A 20247-nucleotide genomic window follows, 5' to 3' on the forward strand; every position below is an offset into this window, starting at 1 on the left:
TTAACCAAAAGAAAATTTTGCAGTTTTATTTTTTGCTTGGGTAACAAAATTAAACTGGCAAAATCTATACCATCTTTACAATTCTCCATTAAAAAATATCTTTTAAGTTGACATCCTCTTAGTCATCTTTTAAACTTAGGAGTACAAAAAGTGGATGAATGAATTTTTCTTCTTTTAGGACACAAAATAACTAACATTGTTAATATACAATTTAAGCAATGACACAAAACAAACAAGAGTATTCAAAAATCAAAAATCAAAACCCCCTTTTTTTTTAAGGATAGAATAACTTTGCAAACAAAAGCTCATTCCAAGTGTCTTGAAGGCCAGGCAAACACCAATGAACACAATCAGCATAGCTAACAGGGTTTGCTAATTGTTCTGGTGTCAAGGGGCTCCATTGCTTCTTGTATATTGAAGTATGTGCATCTTTTCTGTAACTAGATAGCTGTGTGATGTTAAGTAATGTTATGGGAACTTTGGATTTTTTGAACACTTCTCCAATCACTTGCATTATGCTCTTCCTAGAATCTGAGCCCCAATAATTTGGATCTTCAATCATACTTGTTTCATTATAGCAATTCTTTCCTGCTTCACCTCCCCAATCTATACTTCTGCCATGTATAAACATACTATCAATAAGTGTAAAATTCTTTTAGTATTATATGTACATAAAAAAATTAACTATCAAATCAATTATTCGTATAAAATATGTGTTAAAAATATAAAATATATATTGAAAATAAATTAAATAACACATTAAATTTATACATAAATATATAATAGCTGATGTAGTGATTAATTTAATAATTAATTTTTAATCTACACATTTTTGTTTTCATCATCACAAAAATTTGACTTTTAAGATAATTAGGTTTAGAACTTATTATATGATGTAGAAATACATTATGTTTTTTTTTTTTTTTTTTTTTTTTGTGAGTATTCCATTATTATCGAACTAATTCTTAAATTATTTAGCATAACTCGGACATAAAGACCAAATTTTTGTCTTATAAACATATTTTTAGTTGGTTTTGCCAACTGACTAGAGAATCATTGACTAAATGGATGAAAATACGCATATTAAATTAACCCAATAAGGTTAATTAAAGTTTAAATGTATATGTGAGGTATAATACTAACTTTTGATGAGAAGGTGACATGCTGGTGAAGAAGACTCTAGTTTTCTTGGGGTCCATATTCAACTTCACCCATCTAAGCATGCTTTTCATACCCATACGATAAGCATCTTCTGTTGATACCTCCACTATCTCTTTCACTTCATCATCAAAAGATCCAAGCCTATTATATAATACAAAAATTCAATTAAAGATCAAATAAATAAAATGGGGAAAATATATAGTTATTTATTTGAATAGAAGAAGAAGAACATGGCATACAAGATCTTCATCTTCAAGCCAGTCATCCACCAAAGATAAGTGTTGAACACCATAATGTCAACGTTTTTCCAATGTTGACCATGCTTGTTGATTGAACCCTTTCTCACTACCCTATCTGATATCCTATGAACCACTGCGTTGTCTGAGTTTGATTCAAGAAGAAATGGTGCCCAATAGAACTCAATTGTCGCATTATATTCCTAGTAGTAATAATAATAATAGTTAGTAATATTATAATATAAAAAAATAAATTCTTGTAAAACTAGCAATTTTTATTATTTTTGGTCATTATTTGTCGAACATAAATATTAAATTATCTTTAACAAATAAATTTTACTAATTTATGTGTATAAACTTTGAAAAATATAAATACAAAACTGTACTAATTTATATATACAAAATTTTTATAAATATAATTGTAAATTATATATTTTTATATGCAAAATTTATATAAATTTAAATACAAATTACTACTAATAAAAAATAATAATATTTATTGATTATGTAACATTATTCGAATAACAGCATAAGAATATGGTAGGTGAAATAATTATATACCTTGGCTGTGAATACAGTGAGTGAATCATGATCAAAGGTTTGCATGGACTTTTGATGAGGAGGAATGAGGTGATGGAGAAGGCAAACAAAAGAAACAAATTGACCACGATTCAGGGAGTCTCCCACAAACATCATCCTCTTCCCTCGAAGTGTCTCAAGCATCATGCTCGCGTTGAATCTGCAGTATTTTTTTTTTTTTTACATAACATTATTCACTGCATTATTAATTAGTTTATTACTTCCAACTTTATGTGGGGATTAATTATCAACACAAAAATAAAATCAGTTTTTTCCTGGTTTATCAAATGTCAGAAAGACTACTGTGTTTTTTTTTTTTTTTGGACTGGAGAAAGACTAATGTATACCTTACATTATTTTCCTTGTAATTTTTTGTCGCTCTTGGATCCGAATACAATTTGTTTTTGTAATTATCAGATGGGCCTGATGGATTTTACAGCCTTTTTTGTACTATCCACTCGGCCCATTGTTGCAGTTGACTTTATTTTGTAATTTATGGCTTCAAATTATGTCACAGAAACGAATGGAATCATTCTTGAAGAGCAATAAAGATGCCTTCAAATTTTAGTCACTACATCATGAGGATTGAGGAACTAAACTCGTATATATACACAATATTGATGAAAAAATTTCTTTTTATCACCAAACAGATATACTATCATAGTCCCGTAGAGATGAGAGTAGTTTTATTCACATTATGAGAAGTAGAAGTTAGTAAAATAAAAAAATATATAATATTTCATATGTCCTTACATTTATAATTTTTTATCATACGCAAATCTTATTTTTTGAATTAAAATATATTAAAATATTAGAAAATTTGTTTTCGTACGTCATTGAAGCAAAAACCTAATGGCTAATGGGCAAATAGTTCTAATTATTAATAGAAAAGATTTGACGTGAGCTTCACTTCGATCATGTCTTAACCAACTCTCAACTACGCTGATGAGGACTTAAAGAAACAATGTTTTTTCTATTATACTTACTTGGGTAGATCGCAACCGTGAGGTTGCCACCTCCATTGCCGGTAGCCGGTGTCGGGTCGACCGTGCTCCTGACACGTCAGCTGAGGCTGTATGTACGGACAGTCCGCTTCCTCGTACAACGGCCTCATCTCGTCCCTCACCCACCGTCCGCTGAACACGTCGCATCCTTCCTCCGTCTTTCCCACCGCAAATGGCAGTTTCCGCTCCCTCTTCACCCTCTCTTTAATCATCGCGCAACAACATAACAATCAAACCAACATTGTTATTCCATGAGATAAATTTTTTTAATTTTATATTTAAATTAATACTAGTCAAATTCTCTATTTTTTATACTAAAAATATTGGCTCCGAGAGAATTATTTTTGAAGTAAAAAATTATGTACACGTAAAATTACTAGTTAAGAGTTGTTAAATAATAATTTAGTTAAAATAATTTAACAACTCTTAACTATGTTGACCACACATAAATTTTTATCATTGTTTATACATAGAGAAAGAAGATAATACAATGAAATAATACTCACGCGACGAGGAAGAAGAAGAGGAGGAAGAAGAAGCGAAAAATGTGTCCGCGGTGGAATAAAGTTGGAGTTGTTCACCAAAGATACACATGAAATCTTCGCCATAGAGGACGGCAACGAAGAGGATGAAAAGAAAGAGTGTGAAGAGGTAGGGAGAGAGGCGACCCTTGCCTCTCAGACTCAGAAGAGAGGAAGAAGAAGGAGGTGGTGAGAATGGTGGCTTCATTTAATTTGCATGCACACACCAAAAACCCACCTTCTCCTACCAGTTTTCGATATTCTTCTTCTTGGCTTCCCCTTTCTTTTTTTCCTCTCCTCTCTCTCTCATTACTGTTATTATTATTATTATTATAGCATGCAAATCACTACTCTCTAAGAAATTCATAGAATAATACGAAGAAAAAGACTGATTTTCTGCCGTCAAATATAAAAACATGCATGTTGGCAAAATGAGGAATTATTATTAAACATAAATAATTAATGACAATGATTGGAAATGGAGGATAAAAAAAAGAAGGGATGACCATAATTTTGTGTTTAATTATTAGGGTTTGTTGATTGTTTCTTATAGTTTGGCCTTTTCTTTTTCTTTCTTTCAAGTATGTCAAAAATTATTAATCACAAATTCATCCGTTGTTGCTTAATTAAGTCTTGTGTAACTAATTAATAGATTATACTTTAAGAATGTGGCATTATATAGTAGTAGGTAGAATGGACTAGTAAATGAGATGTGAAAAAGATGGCATCAGCAGATGACAACATAGTGCTATAGCAGTAATTTAATTATTCATTTTAGTATTACTATATATGAATGATATATATTGATAATTAAAGTTATGTCTAGTATTTAACAAAGCTTCAGTGAATCAACATCTATCTATCGACAATAAACTACACTTAATAGTTTTTTCCCCCTTTATTTTAGAGTTGAATATGGAATTCTTTTTAGGTGGAAACTCAGGTGCAGTTGATTTTATGTGAAATTGATACTTGAGAACTGTTAGATGAAAATTTAGTCATATCAGTCAAATCATCTAACGATTATAAATATCAATTTCACGTGAAATCGACTTCACTTTAGTTTTCACCTTCTTTTTAACTTTCAAAAAGCTTTCTATTGTAAAGCATGAAAATGAGATTATAACGAAAAATAATTTAAACTGCAATGATAGGTTACTTATTCAGTTTTACTTTCTGTTTGCTTTGCTTAGAAGGTGGCTAATAAGTACTATTCATTTTAGAAAAAAGTCGGGTACTATATATTATTATATCTAATGCCATTATGAAAATGGGTCAAGACAACAACTATGGTATTGGCTCATTAGTCATTACTAAGTTAATTAAAACATTATTAATATAAATTTTAATAAGTTTAGTTCAGTATAATCATATAATTATATGGTTTATATTGACGCTATGGCTGTTGTTTTCAAAGACCGCCAATTAATTATTTAGTGTGTTCACCTAACCAAAAAATTTATTTAATCCGTTTATTGATGTGTAAAATAATCGAACAAATTAGAGTTATATATAGTTGGAATTTGATAATTGAATAAAAATGTGTATTATAGCTTTACTATAATTTGTCGCCACTTTGTTTCTCTCATCATATATTCTTTCTCCGAATTGATTAGACAAACACCAAATTGAGGTAAGGTGGGGTATATGTATGCCCTTGATTGAGCCAAGTGGACTTTATCTCACATGCATATGGTCACAATTTCTTTAATCCTAATTAAACCATCCTTTAATTTACATGAACCTCAATTTTGCATTTGTCTAGGTAAAATATTCTGGAAGATCATGGTGAAGCTACTAATATATCAAAAAGATACTTATTAGGAATTTCCTTTTTATTATTTTTTATGTGGTAATTAAATTGCACTTTGATACTTGAATCATGAGAAATTTCTTCAATAGGGAAACATGTAGCAAATTAGAATTTATGGACGAATAATATTTCAGGATCATCTGACATTTTTGTTTATTTATCTTTTTAATGTTTTTTAGAATAAAATATGCCATGAAATCACCCCTGTTTTTCTTTTTTTTTTTTTTTTTATTTTACTCTTAAATTATTACTGTGTTATATTTAACCAAAACTTAGTGTATTAAATATTAAAGGGTAAAGTATATTTTTTGTCCTTAAAGTTTGACAAAAATTTTAAAAATATCCCCAAATTTTATTTTGTTTCAATTTTATCTCAAAAATTTTCGATTTGCATCAAATATACCCCTAACGGCTAATTTTTTAAAAAATTTAAGATCGATTCAACAACAATTTCAGAACAATCCCTCAACACAAGCAAATCAAGCATAATTTTCATGCATTATTGTTATATTGGTCTTAAATTTTTTGAAAATTTAGCCTCCGAGAATATATTTGATGCAAATCGAAAACTTTTTGGACAAAATTGAAACAAAATAAAATTTAGAGATATTTTTAAAACTTTTGTCAAACTTTGGGGATAAAAAATATACTTTACCCTATATTAAAATACAGTGAAAATAAAACCTCCAAATACTTACCATTTGACACGTTCAAAGAAATTCACAAGTCCTTAACAAATATCAAATAAAGGTAAATTTGTTTAAATATTGGTTTTCCTATACCTAAAACATAAACAGGAAAAATTTGCTATTATAAATAAAAAGCTGCATGCTTTTTACAAGATTAAAATAAGAACCTTGAAAGAAAATTATTACATGGCGCGGGAGAAAGTAGAAAAAAAAAAAACATTGTGGAGGGAATAATACTTTTTTTTCCCTGAGTTTTGATTAAAGTGTGTTAGTGTGAATTATTGGTTATATACTTAGTATTAGATAATAAATCATTCAACTTGTCATGTTGATAATTTTAGCATGTGCATGTACTTATGCCACTATAACAATTGACAGAAGAAAATGATAGAAACAAAAGAAAGAGAGATAATTACAAGCGCTAAGAAATATATACAAGGGTGTAACGAAGAAGCATCGAGATATAGATAGTGTGGTACTAAGAGAGAAGCACTTCAATTTCTATGGTGGTTATAACTTATAAGTATTGCTTGCCTTCAAAGCTAAGGGTGCATGCAAGATCAATAATCATAATCACTTTACATATATATACATAAATAATTGTACCAAATATATGAATAATGAATAATGAATGGTTCTGGACTATAGCCTTTAGGTGGAGGGTGATTAGGTCACATTTAGCTTTCGTTTTGGAACTTATTACCTGCTTCGGCTACTCTGATTCTCACCAAAACTAAGGAAATTTCGGACTTATATATGCTGTGCAGCTGTTACAACGTTGGACATTCACAAAATGTCAAAGATGATGGATCAACTAAACATAAATTAAACTAAACATTATTTCTTCTAACTAACTAACGATTCTCCTAATCCATTATTGTAATTATTTATAGATCTAATCCATTATAATTTGTTAGTTGGGATTCCCCAATTTTTTTGTTTTTAAAGTTTCCAATCAGCCCATGTGAGAATAATTTATATCAAAGTGGTTATTGATCTAATGGAATAACCCAAAACTCAGTAAACTTTTTATCTAAAACTTTCATTTGGACTAAAAGCTGAGAAGGCCTAGAGCCCAGCCCGTCATGATATGATGATACTAAATTAGGGTCGTTACTATTTGATTGCCCAACAAATGGAAGGTTGGGCTATTATGAGTATATTACTTTGTAGTTAAAAAGCCCATTTTCCATATCCAAAAGGCCCATATTGCATTCAGAGTTTTGTGTAAGATGGTAGTTTCCAAGAAAACAAATGGAACTTGGATTCGGCGAGTAGTTACTTCACTCGTCTTTTTGAATAAGTGTCGGAGGCCGGAGGGTTCGAATTTCAACTTATGCATGCAGTAATTTATTGGTGAGTAGGGGTGTTCAAATTTAAACCGATCCAAATTAAACTGCTCATCCAATCCGATTCAAACCGAAAACCGATTAAAACCGCATTAATTCGGATTTGATTGGATTTTATTTTTTGCAAACCGCTGAATTGGATCGGATTTCGGATCTACTTTTTATAACCGATCCAATCCAATCCAAACCGCACAATGTGCTATAATATTATTATTTTATTATTATATTTACAATTATACTTATAACATGTTCAATTTGTTATACATTTTTCTATTATTCATGTATTATTATTATTTAATAAATATTTTATGTTCAAAATGTTATTTATTTATTTTAACTAACCTATAATTTTATTTCTATTGTTATGTTATCGTTGGCTTTTTAAGATATTGTTAAGACTTGTTATGTCATTGTTGATTATTTAAAATTTGATATTGAGACTTGTTATATGTATTTAATTTTTTTATTTAAAAAACCGCAAATTCAAACCGATCCAAACCGCTTGTAATTGGATCGAATCGGATCGGATTTCCAAAAAAAAATTCATCCAATCCAAACCGCACCGCACATAGATTAAGCGTTCGGATCGGATGACTTTTTTCCTTAAAACCGAACAAAACCACACCGCAAACACTGCTATTGGTGAGCAATAGACTCTTAAATAGAACTCAGATCAATAATAAATTAATCATTAGTTTATCAAGTATACAATAGGCAACCAAAAAGAAAAAAATTTAACCCCCCTCTCCCCGCGCAGCTAAGGCAATGGCATAGTGCAGAAATTGTTGGCCTCCTAGAGAGCTGCAAAGGGTTCAAGTCCTTGTTAACATCAGGAAGTGGATAGTCTGAGTGAGTGTGAGTGTGTATTGTAGACCAAAAATATTAACCCCCCAACCTCCCAAAAAATAAATAAATATGAACTTTTTATACTAATATAAATTACAGTAATAGTTCATTTAAATTTGCATATCGAGTAAATGGTTAAATTAGTCTCTAAAAAATTATTTGTTCTCTAAATTGATCTTTGAATTTTTTTTAATTAAATACATCTTTCAAAGATTTTAAGTAGTCATATTAGTTCTTTCGTCATCTTCATTGCTAACAACATCAAAATTTGCTAATATGACACACTAAGTGACACCACACTATACACTAAGTAGTTTTAATTGACAGCTAATATGATAAGTTTATGAAAATAGATCAAATTAACTCTAAATTAAAGGATTCTAATGTTTCAAGATCTCTCCCTCAATTAAGTTTTGATTTGATTTAATTTCATAAATTTATCATATTAATAAGATAATTAGAACTCTTGGATGTGAGTTAGTGTCATTTAACATGCCAATTGTCATGGTAGCAAATTTTGACACAGTCAACCAAAAAAAAAAAATAACAAATGAATTAGTGATTAACTTAAAAATTTTTAAAAACGAATTTAATAAAAAAAATCTTTCAGGATCAATTTAAAAAATGAGTATGACCATTTACTCTTTTTAATAAACTGTTTGAATAGTAGAAAATAAATAAATCAACACAATGAATGTCCCTCGGGGAAAAAAATAAAATAAAATTCAAAGTAATTATGTGTATTTTTTTTTTAAAGTTAAGAGTGAATGAGATTTTTAAGTAAAGATGAAAAAATTATGCCATTTAAATTATAGTTCATTAGCAGGCAAGAAGCAACCATGTGTATTTAGCACTATATGAAAAAATCATTTTTATGAAAAGAGAAAAAAATAAGTTAATAATATGAATGGATTATTTTAATGAAAACATTACTTAACTAGTTAACTTTGTTAATTGTTGATTAAATATTTGGATAGAACCTACCTTAAGATTTATTTTATCAATTAACAATGTAGATTTATATTTAATATAGTTAATTACGTTTTTCACTTGAGATAATTTTTTAGGACAACTAAATATTACCAAAAATAACTTATGAAGTATTTTAAAATACATTAAAAAGATTCTATGAATAAAGTGATACCAGAAAATTAGGTAGATTTACTTTAGATAATTAAGTACATACTCTTTTAGGGTGTGTATGGTTTAACATTGAAATCACAAAAAATATGTTCATTTTTTTCATTTTGAAGTCTCAATTTTTTGTGTGGCTATATTTTTCTTTGTTTGGCTATATTTTTTTCTTTGATTGCAACTTTGATTCTATGTTCAAACACTCATTCTCCAGAAGTAACAAATGGAAACTTTTGCATTCAATTGTTACGTTTGTAGTAGTTAAAAAAAATTATTCCTTTTCTACTAATTTTATCTTTCCTTCTCATTTATAATAAAAAAAAATGAGAAAATTTATGTATTTCTTTACTACTAATTTTATCCTTCCTTCTCCTTTGTTATTTTTTTATGGAACTTTTAGTACTCATTGTTCGTGTAATATTTTTTAACCATTTATGAAACCTTTTTTTGTTAATTTTTTATTTGGATTTGTATAATTTTTAATGTGTTTTTAACACAAGATGATTCAGTACTAATACGTGTCATTGTATGAGGTAGAACATAAATTGCTGTGCCAAGAGCTAAAATCTTCAGACTTGGTATATAGCCATCAACTAATGACATTATAATCATGACTACAAAAGTTCATTGATGCTGGCTAGAGAAGAACATCACATCTTGGTTTTTCCCATTGTAGAATACCTTAGTTTCAAAAGCATGCTCTTCTTGTCCAAGAGTATCTCCATTCTATATCCTTAATGAGTTTCAAAAGCATCTCCATTCTATATACCCTTTAACACTTTCCATCATTCCATGATAGAGGCATGTAAACAATAGATTCCAACTATGACAGAAATAACTGCCAATGGAAACTCATCAAGTATTGAATTATCTTAAATCATCTTTCCCCAACTATTATACATCCAAAACTGATTCCTTAGTCTCAAATGAATCAACTGATATTTGTTTAGATTCCATGGTTCTTGCATTAGCGTCCTGGTTGAATTGTTCATCAACTTCCTCTAACTCTGAAGTCTCTTCTGATGTATCATTGTCGTCTAAGTCCAAATTTGGTTCACCATTCGCCTTTGCATGCTCATTCCCTTCTCTGTAGTTGCCTTGATAAGGTTGACCAGACACCTTGACTTTTATACGCCGTCCTCCTTTGACGTATCTATATTTCCACCTAGGTGGCGGATATTTTTGGTGTAACTTCTCATATTTGTCCAACATGCCCACCTCCTTAAAGACACCTCCAATCACTTGCACGACAGTCAAATTAGGATGAACACCAAGCTCCTCCATATCAGCAAAAACCTACAATTAGATCATGTCTGTTTCAGGGTGATATTTGGTGGATATTTAGAGTTTGAATATTTTCTAGCAATTAGCTTGTCTTGGTTATATAGCTCTTGAATTTTATTTATCTTCTATTCTTGTAATTATCATTTCCTCCTAAATAACAAGTAATATCCTAGAATTTAGGAATTTCATGACTAGTAAGCAGATTATAAAAGGTGCAAATTATTTATATTGACATAAAATCACAAATCAGAATAATACCTCAAACATCTTGTCATACATGCCTCTCTTGTAGTAGATAGATATCATTTTATCAAAGAATTTACGAGGCAAGCTTTCCATATACTGCATTAATAACTTTGTCCAAAGCTCTTCAGCTTCATCGATTCGATCATCTTCTGCTAATGCACTCAATAATGTGAAATAGCTTCCCATAGTCCTACCTTGACCTTTGCTTAACATCCACTTTGTTACCTACAGTTCCATAGGTAATTTGCATACGCAGGAACTAATTTAGAGGATATCCCCAGATCGAGTATACACAGCAACATAAGACATTAGAAGGTTAAACGAAACAAAAATTAAAAGAATAAACTCAAAATAAATTAAATAGCTCTGGTTCCTGAAGAAGACATCCAACAACTTGGTGAATACAACATGAATGAAGACAAGGGCATTAAGGCTGCGTTTGGAAAGGAGACTAAAACTGAGAGACTAAGATTGAAAGACAAAGGCTGAGAGACAAAGACTAAATTAAATCTCTGTATTGCGTTTGGTGTAAAATGTATTGGACTGTGTTAGTGTGTTATGTCTCAATATTATGTTCTGTTTAAGATAAACATGGAAATTGACGGATAGATTTGGAATTTGAAAAGTTAAATGAAGGTGTTTTTGAGAAGAAATGTTATCAAAGTTTCAATTTCTGCATTTAAAAATTTCAGTCCCGTGTCCTCACTTTCTGGAGGTACTGAAGAGACTAAAATTTTATATCTCGGGACTAAAATTTTAGTTACCGTCTCTGGCCAACAAACACAATACTGAATTTTAATCTCCTAGTCTCAGTCCCACTCTCTAAAAACAAACCCTATCTAAAAGTTTACATGGATAAAATTTCTTTGTTTAAGTACCTGTATTACCCGCTTCCACTCTTGTTGATCTTCTAGAGTCTTGAGTGCCTTTTTCATAGTAATTAAAGGGAACTCTAATTCCCAAGCAACATAGGAATCAAGAGCACCATAAACTTCCTCTTTGACATTTGACAGCTGTCTAATCTACACACAAGCCACACAGAGACATTAACTTTCCCAAGAATCCAAATCACCTAAGAAAAAATCAATCAGAAAATTTCTAGTATCGTGATTATCAAGTGAGAAGAAAAAATTGGAACAGAAATTAAAGAGTAAACTACCATTTTTAACTATGAAACTTTAAATCACTGGCAAATTTAACCATGAATGGACGAAACTAGTTTTGTACCTACGAAAGATGGTTTATGCGACAAACGTATTCAAACTTTAATTTTATTCATGTGTAGATTTGTCAATATTCCAGACTTCCAATGGTAGAAATCAGAATTTTTCGTCTTTTGTACAAAATTAGTTTCCTTTATTCATGGTAGATTTGTCGACATGCTGAACTTTTATGATAGAAATGGTGTTGATCCGAAATTAAACTAAGAACTTACAGTCTCAACAAGCTTAGCAGCCTTGTTAATGGTCCCAACTCTTTTATGGGTCTTCCAAACTCGTGGATAGCGCGGCCTTGGACCTTTTGCAGCACACACCTGAAATCACAACAAAAGAAATTCAGACAAAAAAAAATGTTTGAAGCTGGAAGAGTTTGCATATTTTAACAATCGTAGTAATGTCACTTCCCAAATCTTACCGCAGGGCTTCGTGTGCTTGATGGAATTCCCATTGCTTGAAATGTTTTAGCAATAAGTAAAGGAGAAACTCTCAGTGCATGCATCCTGAAGAACTTTCTTTAGAATAGAACACCGAACACCATAACAATAAGAGCAATTCAGCTCGTTTCAGTTTCCAATATAACACAGAAAAAGCATCGAGAAAAGTGAAAGAAACAGCATAGTTATCAGAAAAGAACCGGTAATTGACCCAGTCATACAACCAGATCACTGGTTCAACTGGTGGGTCACTGATTCACCCGGTTAACCTTGTCATAATTAAATAAAAATGTAAAATTATAAAAATAAAATTACAATCAAAAGTTAAAACTTAAAATGCATGTCTTCACAAATATATTAATAACAATTAAGTATCAATCTTTAGACATAACTAAGGATGCAAAAAGAGATAATAAACAAGTCTCAATTTAAATAAACAAGAGAGAGAGCAGAAAATAACATAATCAGTAAATCAAATTCAAGGGGTGATCTCAAAGTTGCATCTATATCTTCATAGGACAAATTTGAAGCTTGACCAACATTTTCTTCATTTTGGTATGCATCTAATATCTACATTTGTGTATTTTTCACAAATCAATACCAAGAATAATTCATAACAGCAACTGAGTTGTGAAGATGACATTTTTTAAATTCTAGCAAAAAAAAAAAACCAAACAAAGAGCATGGGAACAACAATTTAACTGAACAATTTTATTCCGGGTTGCAGAGAGCATGAACCGCATTTTCAACAACAAATTCAACTATGATAATTTTCAGCAACAAAATATTTAGCTTAAAAGATGATTTACAGCAACAAAAAAGTACCTAAGTAATTATTTCAGCAAGACAACAAATTCAAGCTCCAGTGATGAAAATCAATAACAAATTCAACAAAGTGATGATTTTCGGCAACAAAATTAGTTCAATGATATTTCCGGCAACAAAATTAAGGAGTGATGAATTATAGGCTGTTCAACTATGATAATTTTCAGGAACAAAAAGTTTAACTCCAAAGATGATTTACAGCAACAACAAAAATTTGGCTAAGTGATTATTTCAGCAAAACAGCAACAAATTCAAGATTCAGCGGATGATAATCAGCAACAAATTCAACTCAGTGATGATTTTCATCAACAACAAAAATTAGCTCAGGGATATTTTCAGCAACAAATTCAACTTACAGCAATAAATTTAACAATCCTAGTTCAGTTACGATTTACAGCAACATTTAGATCAGCAACAAGGCAAATTACTTGAATAGCAATTCAGCAACATGAAAAAATACAGGGAGACGGAAAATCTGGAAAAGAGAGAACAGGGGAAGCGATGATGTAGGGAACACTGACCTTCGATCTGAGCAGTATGGGTAGAGTATGACTGAGAGCAGTTGAGCGCGACGGTGACCAGATGAACACCAGATGACAACCACACGAGGACCACACGAGCAGAGGGGTTTGAGACTCGAAGCACGAGCACCAGACGAGGACGGAAGCTCTTGAGTGCGACGGACGGCGGCGGAAGCGCGACTGGGCAGACGAAGACGACGGACGCCGAGCTGACCTCGAGGAAGAAGCTGTGATCGGTGAGAGCGAACAAGGGTTGGAGACTTGGAGCACGCCGATAAGATGAAGGGGGAAGCTCCTGAGTGCGACGGATGGTGGCAGTGTCCCACTCCTTGCGGAGGCAGTGATGGAGGTTAGCTAAGGTTTATTTTGGTTGATGGTAAGGTTCTGATTTCTGAAGAGTCAATTTTCAATTCTGAAAGAAGTGTCATTTGATGTAAACCGGCGGATTTCAGTTCGGTCCGACCAATTAGTTTTCAGCCGGTTCAGTAGTTCTCACGTGGTTTTTGAAATCGTTATTTTTTTTAATAGACCGAATTATAATTGGCATTTATCCTGACTTTGGAGTAATTTATTTATCCCTATATAATTTGATAAATTATTCGGAAAAGCTCTGCATACAAGCCATTAGGGCTTGTATGCTTTACAAGCTCATTAAACAATAAAACGAAAATACGCGCTACTCCACATACGTTGATTACACGCGTTATATAAGATCCCGCGTATATCTAACTACCAAATTTAAAATATTTGTTTCCTTCTTCGTTTTCGTTATTTTGAGATTTGGTTGTTCTTCTTCTCGCGCGTCTTCCCTCGTTCTTCTCCATCATTCTTTTCCTCTCCATTTTTCACTGGTATGTTCTTCGTTTACGTTACTTTTTTCTCTCTCTGCAACTCGAGCTTCGTTTTCTATTTTGATTTGTTGTTTTCTGAAATCAAAGTTTGAACTCGTTTTGAAGATAATGGATCATTCCACCTCAGATTCTCAGCTGAATCCAGGCGAAGTGGATTATGAATTTGAATCTAACGAAGTTCTTGAGGTTTGATTTACATAATGAATTTTCTTTCAGTAATTTGTATAGCATTATGTAGTTGAAAAATTGCTGAATATTGACTGTGAAACTAACACGTTAACATGAATCTGTCGATTCAATGTATTAGTTGTGATTAATTACCTGGAATTTATAGCAGACGCTCGGGTGTAGATCAGGTCTTTTTTTGGGTGTATTTTTGCTAGAAGTGTGGGTGTATCTACACTACTGGTTTTGTTATTTTAATTGAGTTGTTGTTGTTCAGGTGTATTATATCAGACATGATTGGGTGTGTTTTTAGTTTTTGACATGGTGTATTCTGCAGCCTGTGTATTTACAGTTTATGGCTTTAAAGGTCATTGTGTAGTTGAGTTGTTGCGGTTCAGCTGTATCATATTAGGCATGATTGGGTGTATTTGAATCATATCTATGGGTGTATTCACAGTTTATGACACGGTGTATTGTGCAGCCTCTCTCGGTTGTTGATGACGAGCTTGTTCCGAAGGTTGGAATGACCTTTACCACCCTTGAAGATGCTGGAAAATTTTACAGGAACTACGCCAAGGCTGCAGGTTTCTCTACAAGAGTTCGGTGCACAAATAGGAAGGGAAACGAGATTAAGAATCAACTGATTACATGTAGCAGAGAGGGAAAATGGAAATCTAAAATATCTCCGACCGAGAAGACCAATCCTACAGCCGGTTTAAACTGTCCTGCAAGAATTTATATACACACATTGAAGGATGTCGGTGCTTGGATTATTTCAAAGGTTGTGCTCGATCATTCACACCCTTGCTGTCCAAGCAAAGCAGAGATGCTCAAACGGCACAGGGAACTAAGCATGTCCATTCGTCGTACAATAGAGAATAACGAGGAGGCCGGTATCAGACCAAGCAAAACATACCAATCATTTGTGGCGATTGAGTTTATTTTTCTCGTTAATAGGTTAGCTAATGTGTGAGTGTTATATTCAGATAAACCTGTTTGATGCTGCATCAGCGGCGCATTCAAATTCCAGCCAATATCAAGGACACGTTATGAATTATCAGTTCAGGGTACCAGCAGCAGGGGATAACTCTTTGGGTGTATAGTTTTATAGAATATGGGTGTAAACGCACTGTTCTTTTGGGTGTATTTTTGTTCATTGACAATTTACATATAGACACATATATAGATTCATATAGAACAAAAGCTGTAAAAATTCGCAGGTTATGGGTGTATATTTGATTTGATGTTTTTCTTCATATTTTAGTACATGTAATTCATACATTTTGAATACAGCACAGACAGTTTGGGTGTATATTTTATGCAATCTTGGGTGTATTATTAGACCTGCGTTGGGTGTAACAGTTTATAATTTGCGTTTATATATGCCTTGATTTTTTCCTTCATATTTTACCACCTGTAATACAGCTTTTGAATACATCACAGACAGTTTACCAGCACAGATAGTTTAACTATGGAAAAAAATATACATGGAATAGAAGTTGTTGATAAATGGCAAATATTTACGTCATTTGTTCAATTTACAAACTACCCAGCAGTTGGATTACGCAGTTTCTATATCAGCAGAATTAATATGACAAAACGGACTCAATAATACAGAGGATGGCTTCGACAGCCTTATAGCACTACTCTCTCTAATTGCCCGATCTCTTTCTTTCTCCTCAGTCATGTTTCTGAACTTATCACTCAGGAGATGTGTGGCACACTTAAGGTCTTTTGTTTGGTTTCTTGCTGCCATTTTCTCTGAAACGAAAAATACACCCAAAGACATCAGTAAGATACACCCATATATATGATTCAGATACACTCATTGATAACAGTGAGATACACCCATAGATATGATTCAGATAAATCCATATATATCAGTCAGGTATCACTCAAACATGCTTCAATATCAAATTAATTGAGATATCAGTAAGATACACGCATATATGAGTCAGATACACCATTGATAACAGTAAGATACACCCATATGTAAGAATCAGATACACACATTGATAACAGTGAGATACACCCATAGATATTATTCAGATACATCCATATATATCAGTCAGATATCAGTCAAACATGCTTCAATATCAAGCCACATTACAAGTTCAAGCAGTATACACCCCAATCTACGGAATACACCCCCAAAAATCAACAACAATAGCAGGAGAACTTAGAACGACGTAGAACTTAGAAGAATGACGTAGAACTTAGAAGAACGACGTAGAACTTAGAACAGTGTAACAAAGAAGCAAGAATAATAGTAAACCCTAGAAGAACGATGTAGAAGAAAAGTAAAATATACATGAATCTTAATGAACTTACGTTGAGTATTGTTGCTTTGTTTTCTCTTCAGATTCTTCACGGAGAGTTTGATGGTGTTTTGATGGAGGTTTCGAACAACGATTTGTATATTTTGAACTTTGATTTTCGCTCGAAAATGGAAGGGTTTCCTTGTTTTCGAAGCGTTTTGAGAAGTGGAAGAAGTGGAAGAGTTTCCCATACGTAACCGTTTGTGTTGAACGCGTGAAGTGACGCTCCATGTAATCTGTGTTGATGCGCGTGACTTGTGTTTGGGTTGGGCCAACTTGTAAGCTTGTAAGCTTGTATGTGTAGTCCAGCCCTAAATTATTTTTCTTCACATTCATGACACCAATATATTATTAGGAAAATGAGTTTAGGACTTAAAAAACTATATTGTGATCGGACATAATTCATTTGTTGAGTCATATATGCTTTTTAAACTATTTAAAACTCGAAAAAATTTAGAATGAACACAAAGACTTCGACTGGACCATAGCTTTCAAACACATTTTGAATACTGTGTGATATTTAGTTATGAGCATACTTTAAAGAATGAATACTTTACCTGGACCTTGATAATTACTTTGAAAGGATAACGAGGTCTCTAAACAAAAAAAATATCCAATTCAATTTTTGATTTTTTTTTTTTAGGATTGATTAGTTTTTATGTCAAAAAAAATAATATTGACTTTTTTTTAGTACAAAAATCTCGTTGTTCTTTCGAAATAATTGTCAAAGATCGAATTAGATTTTTTTTTTGTCAAAGACCTTATTATCTTTCGAAATAATTGTTGGGATTGTTTTAGATTTTTTTTCTACTTTTTAAATACGCAATATCCGATTTGCACATTTTTTACTTATCCCGATTATAATCGAGATGTATTTTTAACATGATTTTAAATGCTACATTCGAAATATGACATATTGTACATATGGGTCAATTCTCTATAAATTACATAATTTTATAAATATTATATTTAAATAAAAAAAATCCCAATTATGAATGTATATTTTTTCCCTATCACTTGCTGTGCAACTAATAAATTCATAAAAGTGGTAGGAATTTCATCATAATTGGTGAGAAATCCTGAGCCATTTTATATTGTCTCGGAAGTTGGGAGAAAAAAATAAATTAAAAATTATTTTTATATGAAATATCTAAAATTTTAAAAATAAAATTATTTTTATTTTTATAAAAGTTTTTTTAAAAAATTATTAAAAAAAGGTATTTTATAAAACTAACGTTTAAATAAACTTTTAGAATATAATTATGATCATTACTTTTATTTAGTATATGTGAATATGAATTAAGAGGAGTGCTCCATTTTTCAATTCAATTGTTCTCTCTTCTCCTAACATCTCTCTCTCTCTCTCTCTCTCTCTCTCTGTTCTTGCCTATCTTCCTGCAGCTGTGCTTCCTGTCGCTGAGGCTGAAGCTAGGGTTGTCCCTCTCGAATCGGTGGAGAAAGACCTATTATGGTTGCCGATCAAATCCCTAATTCAGTTCAGACTTTGATATTACTCGCGTGGAACCTAGCCAACTCCTCACTCTTTTGCATACTTCCCATGGCCGAGCTGATAAATTTTACTCATTCTCCTATTAGTGATTTCCATGAGATGCAGTCAAGTGTTACAGCAGACTCTCTAGCATATTCATCCAGTATTGATGACTTCATTGCCTATCTTGATGATGCATTAGCTGCAACTTCGCCAGATGAAAATCAAGATGAGCTGGAAAGTGTCAGAATAAAAAGGCGCAAGTTTGAAAGTGACGAGGAAACTGAGGAGTCTACTTCAGAAGTGTGTACACATCCTGGTTCATTTGGAGACATGTGTATACGTTGTGGCCAAAAGTTGGATGGTGAATCTGGTGTCACATTTGCCTACATACACAAGGGACTCAGACTCCATCATGAGGAGATCTCTAGACTGCGCAATACAGATGCGAATAAAAAGCTGTACCTGATGCTCGATCTAGATCACACTCTATTAAATTCCACTCATCTTGCTCATTTGAACACTCAAGAGTTGCATTTAATTTCCCAGCCAGATTCTCTTGGAGGTAGCCTTTTCAAATTGGACAAAATGCATATGATGACCAAGTTGAGGCCTTTTGTCCGCACATTTCTAAGAGAAGCAAGTGAAATGTTTGACATGTACATATACACCATGGGTGATCGACCCTATGCATTAGAGATGGCTAAGCTGCTTGATCCTCAAGGAAAATACTTCAATGCAAAGGTGATTTCTCAAGATGATGGCACTCAAAAGCATCAGAAGGGTCTTGATATTGTGTTGGGGCAAGAAAGTGCTGTTGTAATTCTTGATGATACAGAACAAGCATGGGTGAAGCATAAAGATAATTTGATTCTGATGGAAAGATACCACTTTTTTGGTTCAAGTTGCCGGCAATTTGGTCTCAATTGCAAATCTTTAGCTGAATTGAAGAGTGACGAAGACGAAGCTGAAGGAGCACTTAATAAAATCCTTAAAGTTCTTAAGCAAGTCCATTATAAATTCTTTGATGAACTTAAAGAAGATATAGCTGAACGAGATGTAAGGCAGATTTTGAAATCAGTTCGAAGGGAAGTCTTGGGCGGATGCGTGATTGTTTTCAGCCGTATCTGCCATGGAGCATTACCATCACTCCGGAAGATGGCTGAGCAGTTGGGAGCCACTTGTTTAATGGAACTTGACTCCTCCGTGACACATGTGGTGGCTACTGATGCTGGAACCGAGAAGGCTCGGTGGGCAGTGAAAGAGAAGAGATTTTTGGTTCATCCCCAATGGATAGTGGCTGCAAATTATTTTTGGGAGAAGCAACCTGAGGAGAACTTCGTCCTCAAGAAAATGCAGTAGTAACTAGTAACTTTTCTTGTAGCATCACACACTTTGCTGTGTTCATATTGTGCATATGGGTCAATACTCTATAGATTACACAATTTTATAAATATTATATTTAAATAATTTAAATATATAAATCCCCAATTATGAACGTACATTTTTTCCCTGTCACTTGTCGGTGCAACTAATAAATTCATAAAAGTGGTATGAATTTC

General features: G+C 32.3%; 2 protein-coding genes and 1 pseudogene across 3 annotated transcripts; 1 reads left to right on the top strand and 2 right to left on the bottom strand.

The window, feature by feature from the left end:
* Positions 1-4125, bottom strand: LOC107609690 (protein trichome birefringence-like 33). Its single transcript, XM_088494074.1, has 6 exons — positions 3487-4125; positions 2963-3182; positions 1959-2136; positions 1401-1600; positions 1144-1302; positions 1-614 (listed from the first exon to the last, which is right to left on the bottom strand). Exons 1-6 carry the CDS (start codon positions 3707-3709, stop codon positions 275-277), a joined length of 1320 nt encoding a protein of 439 aa, XP_088350200.1. The 5' UTR covers positions 3710-4125; the 3' UTR covers positions 1-274.
* Positions 4126-9880: 5755 nt separating this feature from the next.
* On the bottom strand, positions 9881-14276 carry LOC107609349 (pentatricopeptide repeat-containing protein At4g21190). 2 transcript variants are annotated; one of them, XM_021107257.2, is made up of 6 exons: positions 13863-14276; positions 12498-12582; positions 12298-12396; positions 11741-11884; positions 10875-11087; positions 9881-10628 (listed from the first exon to the last, which is right to left on the bottom strand). In XM_021107257.2, exons 2-6 carry the CDS (start codon positions 12579-12581, stop codon positions 10227-10229), a joined length of 942 nt encoding a protein of 313 aa, XP_020962916.1. In that variant the 5' UTR covers position 12582; positions 13863-14276; the 3' UTR covers positions 9881-10226. The 2 variants fall into 2 exon arrangements, with proteins under 2 accessions (XP_020962916.1, XP_016166768.1); XM_016311282.3 differs by having other exon boundaries at positions 12498-12594; positions 13863-14263.
* A 4246-nt stretch (positions 14277-18522) lies between these two features.
* LOC107608129 (RNA polymerase II C-terminal domain phosphatase-like 4 pseudogene) lies at positions 18523-20179 on the top strand (annotated as a pseudogene).
* The last annotated feature ends 68 nt before the right edge of the window (positions 20180-20247 follow it).

The sequence above is a fragment of the Arachis ipaensis genome, chromosome B7 (assembly GCF_059453495.1).
Source record: "Arachis ipaensis isolate K30076 ecotype BB chromosome B7, ASM5945349v1, whole genome shotgun sequence".
Classification (NCBI taxonomy): Eukaryota; Viridiplantae; Streptophyta; class Magnoliopsida; order Fabales; family Fabaceae; genus Arachis; species Arachis ipaensis.